General features: G+C 43.0%; 1 protein-coding gene across 2 annotated transcripts; it reads left to right on the top strand.

Moving 5' to 3' along the window:
- The first annotated feature begins 1,431 nt into the window (after positions 1 to 1,431).
- On the top strand, positions 1,432 to 13,785 carry tasorb (transcription activation suppressor b). Of its 2 annotated transcripts, none has more exons than XM_037277366.1 (23): positions 1,432 to 1,854; positions 2,824 to 2,969; positions 3,136 to 3,228; positions 3,969 to 4,041; positions 4,129 to 4,220; positions 4,296 to 4,430; positions 4,497 to 4,621; positions 4,704 to 4,735; positions 5,413 to 5,518; positions 6,481 to 6,584; positions 6,725 to 6,834; positions 7,323 to 7,395; positions 7,524 to 7,598; positions 7,820 to 8,671; positions 8,977 to 9,287; positions 9,380 to 9,482; positions 9,639 to 10,498; positions 10,779 to 10,901; positions 11,014 to 11,173; positions 11,244 to 11,352; positions 11,443 to 11,621; positions 11,734 to 11,868; positions 12,004 to 13,785. In XM_037277366.1, the coding sequence occupies exons 1-23, from the start codon at positions 1,554 to 1,556 to the stop codon at positions 13,260 to 13,262; spliced, it is 5,556 nt and encodes a 1,851-aa protein (XP_037133261.1). In that variant the 5' UTR covers positions 1,432 to 1,553; the 3' UTR covers positions 13,263 to 13,785. The 2 variants fall into 2 exon arrangements, with proteins under 2 accessions (XP_037133261.1, XP_037133252.1); XM_037277357.1 differs by having other exon boundaries at positions 12,001 to 13,785.
- Positions 13,786 to 15,687: the final 1,902 nt, after the last annotated feature.

Below are 15,687 nucleotides of genomic sequence, written 5' to 3'. Positions count from 1 at the left end.
CTTTCCTCCATCGTTGCACCATAATTTGATTGTGAGATGTCGGTTGCTTATTGACATGGATGTACAGTTACATTGTCATAATTTCAGCAAATGTCATGACATAGGTGTACTTTATTTTCCCTAACAGTATGGACCTGCTCATTTTATTAGATGACAAAACCTTTGGCTTGCACTACTGATAAGAGACGCTACAGTAAAAATGTCACGATTATTTAATCTCTCCACAGTCCATACTTGCACGACAGTTTACTGATATTATCTGAAAGTGTTCCAATGTTGTCTGCAAAAGTAACATGTATGCCACAGTGGGCTAGATTAACATGATATTTGCAAGCAAATGATCAAACAATTAACATTGTCATTAGGGGAAAAATTAAACAAACTCACCACTGAATCAGGCTCCTCCGTGTCCATCTTTCTGGTTTTTCGTATGTATGGATGTATATTATGCAGAATGCATGGACACACTTCAGTCTAAAGTTGATTGGAGCAGCGCAACTGATGACGGTTATGTTTACAAAACATTTTCGAGTGAACGTGACGAATTTGCGTATGTAAAAAGATACGCAACATGCACTCGTTGGTGACGTCACACGGGTACCTCGACGTCTTCTCCAATTGATAACCTTAGTTAATATAGTGTTTTTATGTTGTTTTGTTTTGATCATGCGGAAACTGCAGTCAGAAATCTTCCCGTCATAATACGAACAACGGAATAAGGGAGACAACTGTGGACTCATTTGAGTGAGCGTGAGTGCGCGACATTATAAAAAAACGTTGTATTTCAATTTGGCAGTAAAATAAACAAATAAATAAACAAACAAACAAACAAACCAATAAACAATCAAATAAATAAATAAATAAATAAATGCGTCTGTTTTTTACTTTTATTTCAGTGAATAAATTGAATCAGCTCCTCTATCGGAGTACTAAACTTATCATATATCTTGTTTGTACAGGTAGTATATAAGTGCAGCAAGTAACCGCTGGTCTCATTTTCCCCAGCAGATGGAGCCCTTCGTCTTTGTCATCACATCTCATCAGGTTTCAGCTCCTCTAAGAAAAGAAAAAGCGCTCAGGCTGGCAAAAAATGGATTATTCACATTTATTTATTTTTTAGTGGTGAAACCGGCTCCAATGTCACACACCTAATATCTGTGTTCTTTGTATTTTTAAAATGGTCTTCTAGCCAATGTATTGTGTCTTTACTTTTCTTGTTTTTTGTTTGTTTGTAACTGTAAATAATGTCCCCGGAGACCCTCGATAAAGATGAATTAATCGGATTGAATATCGGTGTCAGGTCAGGCTTGAAAACTTGACTCTTCTCTCAACTGTCATTGCATTCCGCACTTCTTCTTTCTGACGTTAGGTGGCGCAGATTTGCTGGTATGTAAACACGGTGACGCTGGCGTAATGCAGTGGAGAAGAACGTCGACGTCATTTTCACAATGGCGGTGGCAGGCTGAGGAGCGGCGTATATGTGTGAGACAAGCGGCTCGTATTCACTACAGGCTTACGTTGCATCGCCCTAAGTCGTGCACGGCGCCCTGAAAATGGCCCTAAACCCCAGTCCGATGGGGAAAAGGGAGTCGGATTACTCCGATACGGGCAGCCTACACCAGGAAGGTGGCGAGCCCCAGAAGACTTCAGCCGCCACCACGGCCACAGCCAACCAAAATGGCGATCAGCCTGGCTATGGAGACTGTGTAATACCCGAGCAAGATCCTCCCGAGCGGCATAACAGCGTGCATTCTGACGCCCGGAGCTGGAGCGGCTCCCCCACGCCAGGCCAGAGACGAAGCGAAGAGCGGCCTCGGAAGCCTTTTCAAATCCCGAGGAAGAAAGAACGAAAAGGTGGTGCCATATCGCTGCTAGTTGGAACAGAGCGTGTAGAGTTGCTGCCGCCGCTACTTTTGCTGCTGCATGTTGCTAGCCTGCTAACTAGCCCACTACCCGCGGTAACTGACAAAATGCTAGTCGTCCTGGATCGAAAGCGTACTTTTGCAGTGAAATACACACACACACACACACACACAAGTGGTTGTGGCATGGTTTACCATTAAATTGGCGGCCTGTGTGTCTCCAGTGAAAACGAGCAGCGTTGCTGTCTACCTGCCTCAAAAGTTTCTTTTGGAAAACTGCCATTCCAAGTTACCCAACCCACTTTGTTCGGTTTGTTGAACTTTAACCAGCCTTCTTGACCCGTCGAGGGTTAATTAATGCAACTACGAAGGTCAGACATTGACAATGACACCATTGATCGGTTTGAATTCACCTTCCCATAACAGCACTGCAAGTATTGCCACATAATCAAAATGGGGATCCCAGTTTTTCATCACGATTCCCAAAACACACACACATTTCCAACACAGATCTCCCTAAATTTGAAAGGGCGAAGTAACCCCATAGGCTGTAGTTGTCACAAAGCGTCCTGTGACTCATCAGCTCTTTGTGTGTACTGTACACAGAAGAAGGCTTCATCAATGCAGCCATACTTCCCCAATTTATCCCGTCGCTGGTAAATTATTGTGCAAGAAAATGAAAATCTTATCGTTTGCCTTTGACTGTTTCTGTAAGCCCTCTGTGATTCTGTGTTACACTTGTCGATTGTATTGGGACATTCTCTTTGAACACCAAGATGGAAGGTTGATTGCTTACTGCACATTACTCACTTCACTCTCTTTGTGACCTGCTAGTTGTGTTGGACAAGATTTCCATGAAACAAATGTTCAAATCCAAAGTTTGAAGTGTTTTGTAGAAGATTCCACCTCTTGACTGCAGTAGCGCCATGTTAATCCACATGCCTTCCTTTTGTGTGCACAGGCTTGTACCAGGTTCTGCCACCCGACAGCCGTGAGTTTGACAACCTTGTGAAGCTCATCTCCTCTTTTTATCTGGATGCGTCATCGAGAGGAACATTCTCCTACTGCAAAGCCAGGCTCATTCACAATGAGCTTCTGGAGAAGGAGGTTGGTCCATATTTCAGATCAGGTTTCACTGTAACAATGTGTTTTAACAGCAGTGTGGACAGAAGGGATGATTTAGTGACCTCGTAATCCACGGTGGTCTTTTTGTCAGATTTGTTATGTGCATTGTGTGACGTTCCGATTTAACCTTCTCTCGATTGTGTTTCAGTTCATCGAGAAGAGGAGAGAGATGAAGCAAGAAGGGCGCACGGAACAAGAACTGACAGAATCGTACTGTTTCTTGTATCCAGAAAAATCCAAGGTGATTTGGGCTACAGATCCTTGTTTACGTATCAGAGGCTGCAAAGTGGACAAGGAATGTTTTTGTTGCTGTGATTTAGAGCTTTACATCTTCCTTTTTGGATGATAAACAAGCACTGGTACTTCTGGTCTGTGCCATAGTCGATTATAGAATACTTAATTTAGGCTTTGAGGCCCTTCACGCGAACAAGCATGGTGGCTAACTGCCCGTATCTCGCAAAGCGAGGAAAATCTGCACGTGTGCATAGCGAATGTTTTCTTTGTTTTTTTTGCTGGGGTTCGTTCAAAACGTTTGCCAGACATTTGCCAACAGTTCCACCATTAAAACTGCCAGTGAATGTCTTTGCGACCTTGAACGAACCCTGACGAAACTCAACAATCACCATGTGCACAGCAAACCTTCGCCACTCAGTGAAATAAAGTTTAAAGGCAGCAATGGAAGACTAAAGATTAGTCTGCAATACTTTGCTACGCCCGCTTGAAAGTCACTGTATGCATTTGACACCATGAACAAGGAGGAAGAACTAAATATTTAAGCACCAAAGCTGTAAACCAAGCCACCTCATTTGGTTGAACGAAAGTCAATGCTAACTAGTTATCCGAAATGTTGTTTTTATGACTGCTTTTATTGATGTGTTTTTCTGCTGCGGTGCTGTTTTAGTGTGGGGTGACTTTACAGCCATAAAGTATGAAAGTCATTGTTGTGGTCTCATGACATCAATGTCCCTTTGAATGTTTTAGCTTCAGTGGATCTGTGAGAAGGGTTTGTCCGTGGGACACTCAAAGATAACAACAGTAGGAAATGCATCAATGGGTAAGTAACGTGACTGCGTAAACAAGATGCCTGCTTTATTGCATTTGTGAAAAAATAATTCTCGATCCAATTCCTTTTCCATTGTAGGTGTATATCTCTCCAAATTCTCTGATTTATTACAAATCAATCCGTTTGAAATTGGTTCAGCTGGAGACATGATCATTTTTAAAGTTATGAGGGTACGTATTTCATTTTTAGCGTACGTCTCGACATCCTCAGGATCCCAAATCTGACTTGCTCTTTGGTCCTTTCAGGGAAGAGTAAAGCACATCCACGAGAACATGCCAAACAACGCAAAGGAACCGACAACCAAGTTTGACTGTCATTTGTCCAAAAGTGCCAATCGGGTTACATCGTTGCTGTCTTACAGAGCGTTTGAGCTCACCCAGGTACAAACGCCATCAATTGAATGACTCCGTTTTCTGTTATTAACACGACTGCCTTTTTGTTTCCAGCAATATTTTTTCGAGTTTGCATTTGAAGAAATCAAAACACGGCCCAGGCAAGTGTTCCCCTATGCTGTGGTTTCCTTTCAGTACAAAGGCAAGGACGCTGCAGCCACTTCTTTAGCGACACACAGGTAAAGCATTCCTTGACATCCGTAACATCTCCCCTGGGAGTTTTTTGTCTCTTAACAGGCTTTGTGATTCTCTGTTTGATAGGCTTGGTGTTGTTTCGTCAGAAGGAAGTCGAGGTAAAATGTTTATATTCATGAATTGGTATTAGACTCAGCAACGCATAACTACTTTTTGTTCTATGTTAGTGTTCTAAGTTTGTCATACAAGACCAGGGGTGACCACACTTTATTATCTTTCTCTGAAACTTAGACGGAATAGAATAGATTAAGAATGTTCAGTCCAGACAGCAGCTGCACACTTCTAACGGGGGTGACGCACATCCTTCCAAAAAATCCATAAATCTAAAAGCAAGGCCTTAATTGGCATTAACATGTCTTAAAGTCTTTTAAAAGTTTTGTAGCTTTTGAATTTTACGGAAATGTCGGCTTTAAGCTTACCTTTTTTCAAATGGAAATGGTACACTTGCAGATGAAGCAAATCCTCTTCGATTATGACGTTGCTCCCTTACTTTTCTTCACCCTTTAAGTTAAATAGAAATAATCTAGGCTTATTGGGTGACTCAGTAGCTCCCTTGAGGTTTGCAGCTGCTAAAGCAATCGAACTTGCATGATGACCTTGTCTAGAGAAGATGTTGTCCTGCAGCTCCTGTTTATGTTACAATGTTGAGGTCACGTTAGGCTAATGTCTATTTCTTAAAGCCATGCAATCAACGTAATGCACAGCCCTGTTTTGTCCTGTTTAAGAGACAAAAGTATTTTTTTCAAATGGCAACGTGCATTTGATGCAATTTCAGTGCGGCGCTGCTATTCTGTGTGGAGTGGTCCACTGGTTACCAAGGGCCAAGAGTTATTTCCAGTCCGTTTACGATCATCCTCACGGGCCTATCTACCTTTCAAACTGTGAGTATACAAGAACGTTGCTTTACAAATTGATATCATCCAGAAGTGTTTTCTTTTGAAATGTATGCAAAATCAATTACTCTGTTCTAGTTGTAAAATGACAATGTATTTACTTTATTTTTTATCACGGTGTACTTAAAAATAAATAGTTCACCAAAAGAGAATAAATACACACATAAATACTACTATATACGAATATATGAAAACACTTATTATGAAGTATCAACACTTTTTATAGGAAATAACTTCCCAGTGCCTCAGTACTTTTCCATACAGTGCTATTAATGTTCCTCATGGAGACAGCCATCCCATAATGCAACATGTCTTCTGCTTTGCATTATGGAATGCGGTAGTCATTTGCACTCGCTGTATCCATGGCGAACGTAAACAATGTCACGTAATCAAAGGGCTTGTTCATGCCTGGAAGGGCATTTATTCACGCTGTCAAATAAATCAAAAATCTTTTTTAAAAGTTGATTCTATCAATTAGTTCATTGATGAATTGAATAATCAAATAAAATGTTATTTTGCATTCAAATGTATTACAAAATAATTTTCCCCAATTACTCATAATTAACTAATCATTGTTAATTTGGTATTAACAATGATTGCAATGATTAAAAAAAACCCAACTAAACAATAATTAAACAATATCACTTGAATTGGATTGATGTACTCACCAAAGTAGATGTTTGCAAAGGTTTTATTTTAATTATACACAGCGATAAATCAGTCTGTTTTCATAAATGACTACAGAAATCAGAGCATAATTACACCAAGAAGGTGAAAAAAACCCACAATATTGAGACAATTTTAAGTTCAACAGTGGCTCCAAACAATTACCTGATTATTAAAATAGTTGTCAATTAATACGTTTTTAACACATCTAGGTATTATTTAGACCTCGGGTTTAGGCTACTAACACGTTTACTGGTAAAATTGAATTGCTTGTTCTTCAACAGTCCGGAGAAACTTGAAGTGAATCAAGGCATGCAGCTTGAGCAGGTGAAGAGAAAGATTCCTGCTGTGCTCTTCTCTTGGGACACCTACAGTGCATCACGGGAAGGTCAGCCAGCACGGATTCTGCAAAAATAACATACCCCGATGGGATGATGAGTGCTAGCTAGCTGTTTGAGCAAATTTGATCAATCCTGTGACTCAAAGGTAGTTACTTTGCATTCACCAATGTGTTTTCATTTGTTGCAGTGGTGAAATATGGAATGTCATGCAGCCTTTTTGAGGTTGTAGAAGGAAAAGGAAAACCGACCAGTGGCAGTCTGGTAGCACTCATAAACAAACTGGAGAAAGACCGAATGGTGAGTCACCCTTTTCTACATGTAATGTTGCAAGTCACAAAGTTGAACTGCCAAAATGATGAGGATTTTTTATCGACCTCTCTTTTAAAGCAAAAAAATCCAATGCCGGAAACACAGTAGTTCTAGACTTTCTACAACGGTATTTAATTTGTGCCATTGTAAGCTCGCTGCACACCGAGCGATGCAGCCTAAAGTAAAAATATAAGTCACAGTCTTCAAGCGATTGAGCACCTCACATCAACCGAAAGACAGAGAGACGCAGCAGCAGAAAAAGTGTGACCTTGTATGGAGTTTTAAGGCTGCACATGCAGAAATATGCACTGGATTGTTCTGTTTTTTAAAATTGAATCACAAAAATATGGCATGATTGTCAAGGAAGACGCAAAATGGCGCAAAGAAAAATAACAGGATCACACAAATATTTAAGCTTGCTTTTTTATTTTATTTATAAATAATATATAAACCCTTGTGTCTACCCTCTTATGTAGGTGCTAGTGAAGTCCCTGTATGACCGGGGCTTTCTCTTCCTGTTGTCTTCAGCACAGATGGTGGAGTCCAAAGGTGCCAGAAAGCCTTTCTTTTTTTATTGTATTTTTATATTTTATCTCACATTTCTCTACTTTCAGTTTGCCTCCTACTCGTACCTCCAGTGAGGATTACACTTTTAAAAATGTCCATTTATTTTGCAGAACGGCGAGCGCGGGTTGAAAAGAGCCTGCAAGCAATATTCCTCTTTCATGAGTCAAGGGCGGTTTTCAAGTACTGTGAGTTATTCACTGTCATTTATTTCCATTTCATGTGAGCATCTGGGGCAAGCTCTGGCAAAGTAATGGAATGTAAAAATCTTGATTGAGGATTGTGTTGACTAATGTAGTAAAAGGTTATTTCAGGGCTGTTTAGGTACAGTCCTCTAAAGTTTTAGTCAGAACAATTTCAACTATAGCTTGATATCATGCCTAATCATTTTTGTTTTTGTCCGTCGCAGCGTCCCGACTATCAAAGTCAGAGCCATTGACAGCAGAGCCACATGCCATTTTTCAACCTTTGGAACGGTTCATCCCTGCCTTGCATTACGCCTTTTTTACACTACGCCCAAATCCAGGCAAAGACCCGAGTTCCGGTGTGGAGCGACAAGCCACGGACTATTTAAGTCGCGTCGACTCTGGAAGAGTGCGGCCATTCATCTTGCCTGACTACAAATATCATGTGGATGACAGGCCATATACGGTTCCTTTACCCAGGCCCAAAGGGAACATGGAAGCCATACTGCGGACTTACATTCACAACTCATCGAACTACACATTTCCCATGAACAAGGCGAAGGACATCATTGAACAGATAAGCAACCCCACACCTGTCGCTGCCCCAGTCTCCGCAGAATACAGTCCTGTTTCTGACTGGGGTGGTTCTGACCGCTCTGAGAGATTGTCAGAAAGGCCACCACCAGAACGACTCACACAGGAGAAACCGGCCACAGACGCCAACAGACAGGCACCGGTGGTCGCCCATGCAAATGGTGCCCAGTTGCACCACGAGTCCCACACTGAATCCCAGCCCCAGATCCAGCCCCAGATCCAGCCCCAGGCACAGCCCCAGGCACAGACACAGCCACCAAAGGTGCCGCTGTCACAGGGCAACTACGATAAAGACAAGATGAGGCAGTTATTGAAACTAATCCAACTCCACAAGAGAACACTAGTTAAGGACCCTGGTAGGCAAAAGCAAGATGGAGCCTTTGAGTCCAATAACCTCAAGAGAAAATTTGAAGGTGATGAACGAGGAGACAAGAACAAACATCAACGCACAGATCTTTTGAGCAACGGCGAACCCAGCCGAGGTAAGGAAAGCTCTGTGATGAAAATGTGTCGTGTCCTTTTTGCCTCATTGGCCAAGGAGAATCATTAATTTCACAACAGTCTATCAAAAGAGCGACATTGTTTTTGTGTGTTTGTTTGTCTCCGAGTGGTAAGTGACATGCAACAGAAACGTAACTTTGTCGTCAGTCCACACAAGGTATTCGATTTTTGCACAGCAGATTCAGACTTTTGTTTGTTTTCTGGCAGTACCTGTGATCTACAACATTTCTAGTCATACTAGTGGTTATGTGTGGACAGGGATATTTTATGATATCTTTATTGATAGGGGCACCAGCGGAGGAGACGGTAGAAGATGGCGGCCACAGTGAAAATCTGACCAGAGTAATGGAAAGCATGGGTATCTATGACACTGACTTGAGGGCTTGTGGCGACACCAATACAACAGCAGTTCACGAGACCCAGCGTCTTCTCAAGATACTACTCTCCACTCTCAACAAAGCCGTCGCTCAGGGATCAATATCTATGAAATCAAACCACGGCGAGCAGTCAACGGGTCCTGAAAAGTTGGAACAGGCTGTACCAGCCTCCGATTTTAGCAAACAAAGTGAACCTGCATCACAGACGAACTACACGGAGGTGAGATGGGAACTGTTGATTTTGACATTTGTTACCCTACAGCGCATGCTTTTGTAAATCATGTCAACTACTGATGCGTATGCTCTTTTTAGGAGGATATGGACTGTAGCCCTGGAAGTAGTTTTAGCACAGGCTCTCCAGTGGACCAAGCTCAACCCTCAGCCAGCACAACCTCTGCCATACCCACAAATGAAGGTATAGTGTCAATTATTGGATTCGCAGTACGGTCCATAAATACTGGGACATCGACACAGTTTGTTTCTCTGATTGCCACCATAATGTCTTTGAGATCAAACAAGTTGTGCTTTGCATGCATCCTTGAAAAACGTTTTCCAATTTGCTCTCTTTCAGAAAAGCCACAATCCTTACCTGAACCTGAGCCAGAGGCCGTGGCGATAGAGAGCCTCGAGCCGAAGATGCCCTCCACGCTTGATGTGAAAAAGGAAGCCCTGATGTTATCATTAGCAGAGGAAGTTCCTTCCGGGCCCTCTATCAGCTTGGACACCATACTCAACCAGGAAATGTACAGCCTCACTTCGGACATTAAAAACATCATGCGGAGTCATTGCGTCACTTACACCGTGCAGCTACCTCCAAGACTACCTCTGTCCAATTCCTTGCAGCATAGGATCAGCTTCTCACCCTTGGTCATAGATCACGTCACTCCTGTCTCCGTGCAGGAGCATGTCGAAGCGCTTAGTGAGCAGATGGAAAAGTTGGTCCCGGTCCCACCGGTTTTACCCAAGGCCCCTTCCCCGGAGCCGGCTGAGGCGATTCCAGATTTATCAGTGCCATCATCCGTGCAAACGTCTTCCAAACCTGAAGTAGCCCAACCCCTGGTGAACCCCAACTCATCTCAGAGTAGCAATCAAAGTCCTGCAAAAGAGGCAACAGAAGGCACGGCAAAATCAGATCCTGTTCCAGCGGAGATTGTGGAAGAGGCTTATTCTCCCTCCCAGATCCCCCCAGAGTCAACAGCGAAATCCCAAAAGTCCGCCTCTGCGACGTCCTCCGGCACCGTTGATAGTGCCGGCACTGCCAACGGCATTGGTACGGCGGGTCTTATGACGGGCAGCCTCATCGGTCAGCTAAAACCAGAAGTTTTCAGCAGCTTAGTGGAGATCTTCAAGGACGTCACCAAGAATACAGTCAAGTTCTACATCCATTCCGGGGATGAGGGCGAAGAGAGCACTGTCTGCAAGGAGATAAAGGTACAACTCTTTCTTATGAAGGCGACACAGTGCATACAGCAAGTGCGGTGTAAAACGACTTTGATTCTTTCATGGACCACTAAAGGCGTCCTGCGTCCCACTAGCGGTACTCGTGCCATGTTTCGAGAGTCACTGCAATTAACACGACCAACATCACACTAACAAAGACAGTTCAACATTGCAAATGTGCCGTCTGTGTGATGGTTTTGTATGCTGGCCATCGCTTGCATGTTGCTACAGTTCCAATTAGCAAATAATTATGTTCCTGTTTGTCCTGAAGGAATACTTGAAAAGTCTTGGCAACAACGAGTGCACCCCGCAGATGTTTCTGGAAAACAGCAGCAGTCTGGACAAACTACTTATCATCATTCAGAATGAGCACATTGCTGCACACGTGCACAAGGTAATATGATGTCTCGGTGGTCTCAGCTGCGTGTATGACCCCCTTTTTTTATGTCGCATTCAGCACTGACGTGACTTTATTTTCACACCCAAATGTTCCTCTTAACTTGTAGATCCCGGCACTGGTGTCTTTGAAGAAATTGCCTTCAGTGAGCTTCGCTGGTGTTGACACTCTGGACGATGTCAAGAACCACACCTACAATGAGCTGTTTGTGTCTGGAGGTTTCCTGGTGTCCGATGAGTTTGTCCTTAATCCCGACCTCATCACACAGGGTTAGTCCTTTGTTCTTCATTTGTTCTTTTTGTAAAGTTCAGTGAATAACTCAATATTTCTGTCTCTCAGATCGCCTGCAGGCATTGCTGAATTTCTTGGAGGAGCAAAGCACACCTGAGCAGCCCTGGCAGTGGAAGGTTCACTGCAAGTCACAGAAGAAACTTAAGGAAATGGGCCGGTCAGTTTGAGCTTGGGGGTGCACTTCTTTGGCTAACTGTGAGCTTTGAAACAAGAAGAACATTGTGATTTTTTTGGTATCATGCCATAGGTTGAACACCAACGCGATGGGGCTACTCAACCTTCTGACATCTTATCAAAAGAAGCACCTTGTCGAGTTCCTTCCATACCACGAGTGCGACGCCCAGTCGCGTCAGGCTCCCGATCTCGACTGCCTGATAAAGCTGCAAGCTCAGCATACACAACAACGGCATCTTATTTTCATCACAGGTAGCTTCATTTTGATTTGAACTCAAATATTTGAATATGTATTGTGGATGAGGCCCAGAAAATATTTTGGTGAATTTTCAGTGACATTTTTGTTTTGTTTTGGTTTTTCCAGAGAGGCCCTTTGAGATGTTCCTGCAGTATTCCAGGAATGGAATAATGATAGCGAGCATTGACGATATGATGAGCGCTTTCCACAGCCTGATTGGTTCTATCAGTCAAAATGAGATGCCAACGCCCCCCTCTACTGGTGGGTACTTCCATCAAGAGCAGTGTCCCGTCTTTGCCTCAGCGTTTGCTGTATTGTTTAGAGATGCATCTGAATCACCTTGATTCTGTTTTTTCTCTCTCTTTTAATTTTGACCTCATCCTGTCTTCTCAGTAGTGAATGATGAGTGTGAGGGAGAGGAGGACATGTCGTTAGACTCCGATGACGGTGAGACGCCCGCCGTCGTCGATGGCAAAGAGGAGAACCCCAAAGCGGACGCGGTGATGCCGCCACAGCCGCCCCTCCCAAACATGGAAGAGTTCCGTCCACCGCTCCCCGACCAGCAGGCCACCCCTGATGAAACGCCACCGCAGGCCGACTACAGCGCTCTCAAAACTGCCATCTCTCAGTTCAAAGCTACAAATCAGTTGGGCATCGGGTCAGCAGATCTGGGAAGCACATCTCCTGGAGGTTTTCCTGTCAATCCCCACCAGAGTTTCTTGTGTCCCTCTTCCTCGTGGTCATCCTACACCGGCTCATCCAGTTACGCGGCCTCCCCAGCCTATCCCGCCTCGCCGTGCAGCGGCAACCAAGAACAAGAGTATCGCCCCCCGGCAACCGTGCCAACCACGACGCCCCCCCCTATTGTCAACCCCACAGTGGGACCTCTCGCTAATCTAGCCATCCTTCCGTTAGAGGTTAAACCACCTCCCCCGCCTCACCTCATGATGCTCGGTCACACGTATGGCACGGACCCCGCAGCAACTGGAGTTCCCGGAACTCCTCCGCTTACCCCCTCCCTCCCGTATTTAGACAACAATGACACAGTCAAGCAAAGTTACATGACTGGCATTCCGAACATCAATACTAGTTGTACCCCAGCACAACATGCGGATAGGACGCTCAGCGGAGCCGGGGAGGGGAACTGGGGGCCGTCGGCGCCTGGCACTTTTCCAACGGCGAGCAATCAGGTTGCGGTTCCGCCTGGCCCGGTTGACCCCACTGTACAGCCCAAGAGTGGGGAAATCCCCAGCGGCGGCAAGGCCACTTGTCCGAGTGGCAGGACTCAAGTAAATTGCACTGACAAACCTGGAGCTAATGTGGGTGTTCCCACAGTAGCTACCAGAGGGGGCTCAGGAGTCAGACCTAAATTTCCTCCGCAGCAAATGTGCCGAATGGGCTATGGCAATGTAGGTGGCGGGATGCCCATGCCCATGAATCATGGCCCTATGAGGGGTCCTATGGGTCCTGGGCCGTTCCGGGGCAGAGGAGTTCCTCCGGGTGGACTTTGGCCACGACCGGGACTGGGGCGAGGGCATGAACGGCCAGATGGGCCTGGAGGGGGTCCTTGCTCTTGGGGTTACCCAACAGGCAGAGGTGGGACGCAAAATTACTACACGGACTACACGTACTCTCACAATTATGCCCCTGAGTAGACAATCAAGTTGTTACAAGGGGTAACACAAATGTCATACTCCAGAGACTATTAGAACTGGCTGAATGTATATATATATCTATATTTCCTTGTCATAAACTTTATTATTTGAATTGGTAAATAAGGATCCTGGTTTTCTACATTAATAAAGAATTGATACAGGCAGTGCCGAGTGTCCTACTGTCGTGTAGACTGTATGGTATGCACACTTTCCTTGTGAACTGTTAAGACGTGCAGTTCAAACCACTATATTTATATTTGCCAACAAATGATATTGGCCTTTCAGCTTCTCTGAACTTACCTTGTAATTTCTGTTTATTCTGCTTTTGAAACTGTTTATGGACAAAGGAAGAAGATATTTTTTTATTTAATTGACTACCATTTCACTTGGTTTTTTTCCCCCCTTTTTTTTGTTTTTTTTGGCATTTGGTTGTCCTAAATTCTGTGAAATAAAACATTTCAAATTGGTTGGGTGAAAATGGTGTTAAAGAAACCATTAAAAATATTGTATACTGAACAGTAAATCACAGTGGTCTTAATGTTCTTATGCTCGTGTGAATGCCGTATTTCTGGACTCAGATGTAGATCGAATGTTGTATGTGCTATTCTACTAATTCCAATATCTTCTACAAATTACTCAAATGAAATAACAAAACTATTTTTCAGCCTTAAGTTGGTCACATCTGTACTATTATTGATTTGAGGGTAGTTTAGAGTCGGTTGAAGCTTTTTTTTTTTTTTTTTTAAACTTGACTTGTAAAGCTTCAATTTAGTTCTCCGTAAAGTACGCCAGATGGCGCCATTTCGCTATTAAAGAAAATAGGTGAGCGTTCTTGGGAAAATAATTATCTAAACCAACTTCAATTCACAGGCGCGTATTTGCTTTTATTTTATTGATTTTTAAAACAAATATTTACCTCATCCCAGTCCCGTTCGGCAGGGAAGACACATCGCAGTGAATTAATTCTGTCTCACAGAGCTCACTAGATTTGTTATGTTATAATAAAATAGGCAGAAATATGTTTAATATATAATACACAAGTAATCATATTGGATAAACAAATTCTCCAATCAACAAATAAAATAGGTGCTATTTCTCAAGAGTCAAGCTTGATCTTTCTTTTGCAAATGTAATGCATATGTATTTATAGAAAATACATATTTATTGGTTTCTGTCTCTATTTTTTACAAAAACAAGTCATTTAACAAACGATGAGCTTGCTTTCATAAATGCATTTATTTATGTAACCTGCAGGTTAAATCTGTCCTATTAAGACCCTTCTACACTCTTCTATTCCCTTAACGCACATCACTACACATGTCCAACTATGTCCCTCTGCTGGTCAACTGTTAATACTGCAGATGGTTCACTATATATGGTACAGGTACTGCTATCTGGCAAAGCATTATCTTGGTTTTGTGAAATGGCCCCTCAAACGTTGAACAAATTCTGTAAGGTTGATCCCATTTTCTCATTATTAATATAGGTTCAGGTTACATTCTTCATAGAAAATTGTCATTTGGTTTCTTCAGAAATAACAGCAACCAAACAAAAAGGACTAATGTTCATAGAAACAAAAGTTTGTGGTTCTAAATGTAATAATTATCAATTTAATAATTATTCTGGTGAAACGTCATATCCTCAAATACAAATTTAGTAATTCAAAACTATTTATTTTTGTATCTATAACCAGCTGTGATTGACTGACCCAAAGACAGCTGGGATGGGCATGCCCGTGACCCTTGTGAGGAAGAAGCGGTTCGGATGGCCTATTTTATTTCTGTCACATGTTCTGCTTTTGGATGTTTGTTTGCCTGTCGTGTCACTGTTTGAGGATTTTGCTTCCACAATAATGAAATGTGTGTTTCCCTCTTCAGGATTCTGTGCATTATCAAGCTCGCCAGTAGTTTGTACTTATACCTAATTTCCACTTTTACAGCCTCTCTATCCAGACTGTCTGGTTACTACGTACTGGAACTTGGAAAAGTGTCACTACTTTGAAGTTAACTCTGTGGATACTCAACTGTTTGTCACTGAACCTGTCAAGATCAATATTAAAAGTCATTTCCCAGTAGTCTAGCGGTGTGCTACACTTGGGCCCCTTTGCTTGTGACATTTTCACAAACAACCTGTGCTAAGGAGAGGTCCTCCCTGACATCCTTCATTGACACCAACTACTATTTTTGGTCCACAGGCTAATTATGATTTACAGGTGGTATTGTTATTTTTTTTCTCTTGTCTTGGTGCATCTGCATGCTTCTATGAAGAGATCTAGTGTTCCACTATGATGTTTCTACCTCTTCTTGTCAGTTGTCATCAGTGCTCTTCTGATGAAAATCTCATCTATCTGGTCATTTCCTCTGCATTACTCTCCTCTATTATGTGTCCACCTCTTGTCATCCTTGCCTGCTCATCTCCACCGCTG

The sequence above is a fragment of the Syngnathus acus genome, chromosome 2 (genome assembly GCF_901709675.1).
Source record: "Syngnathus acus chromosome 2, fSynAcu1.2, whole genome shotgun sequence".
NCBI classification, from domain to species: domain Eukaryota; kingdom Metazoa; phylum Chordata; class Actinopteri; order Syngnathiformes; family Syngnathidae; genus Syngnathus; species Syngnathus acus.
The sequence above is the reverse complement of the archived record's forward strand: the minus strand, read 5'-3'. Positions and strand labels throughout refer to the sequence as shown.

Excerpts from the sequence above, each read along its gene's own strand:
- tasorb (XM_037277357.1), top strand. The coding sequence starts at position 1,554 with ATGGCCCTAAACCCCAGTCCGATGGGGAAAAGGGAGTCGGATTACTCC. Across the intron at positions 3,229-3,968 it reads TGTATCCAGAAAAATCCAAG|CTTCAGTGGATCTGTGAGAA; the intron begins GTGATTTGGGCT and ends TGAATGTTTTAG. Across the intron at positions 4,221-4,295 it reads TCATTTTTAAAGTTATGAGG|GGAAGAGTAAAGCACATCCA; the intron begins GTACGTATTTCA and ends TGGTCCTTTCAG.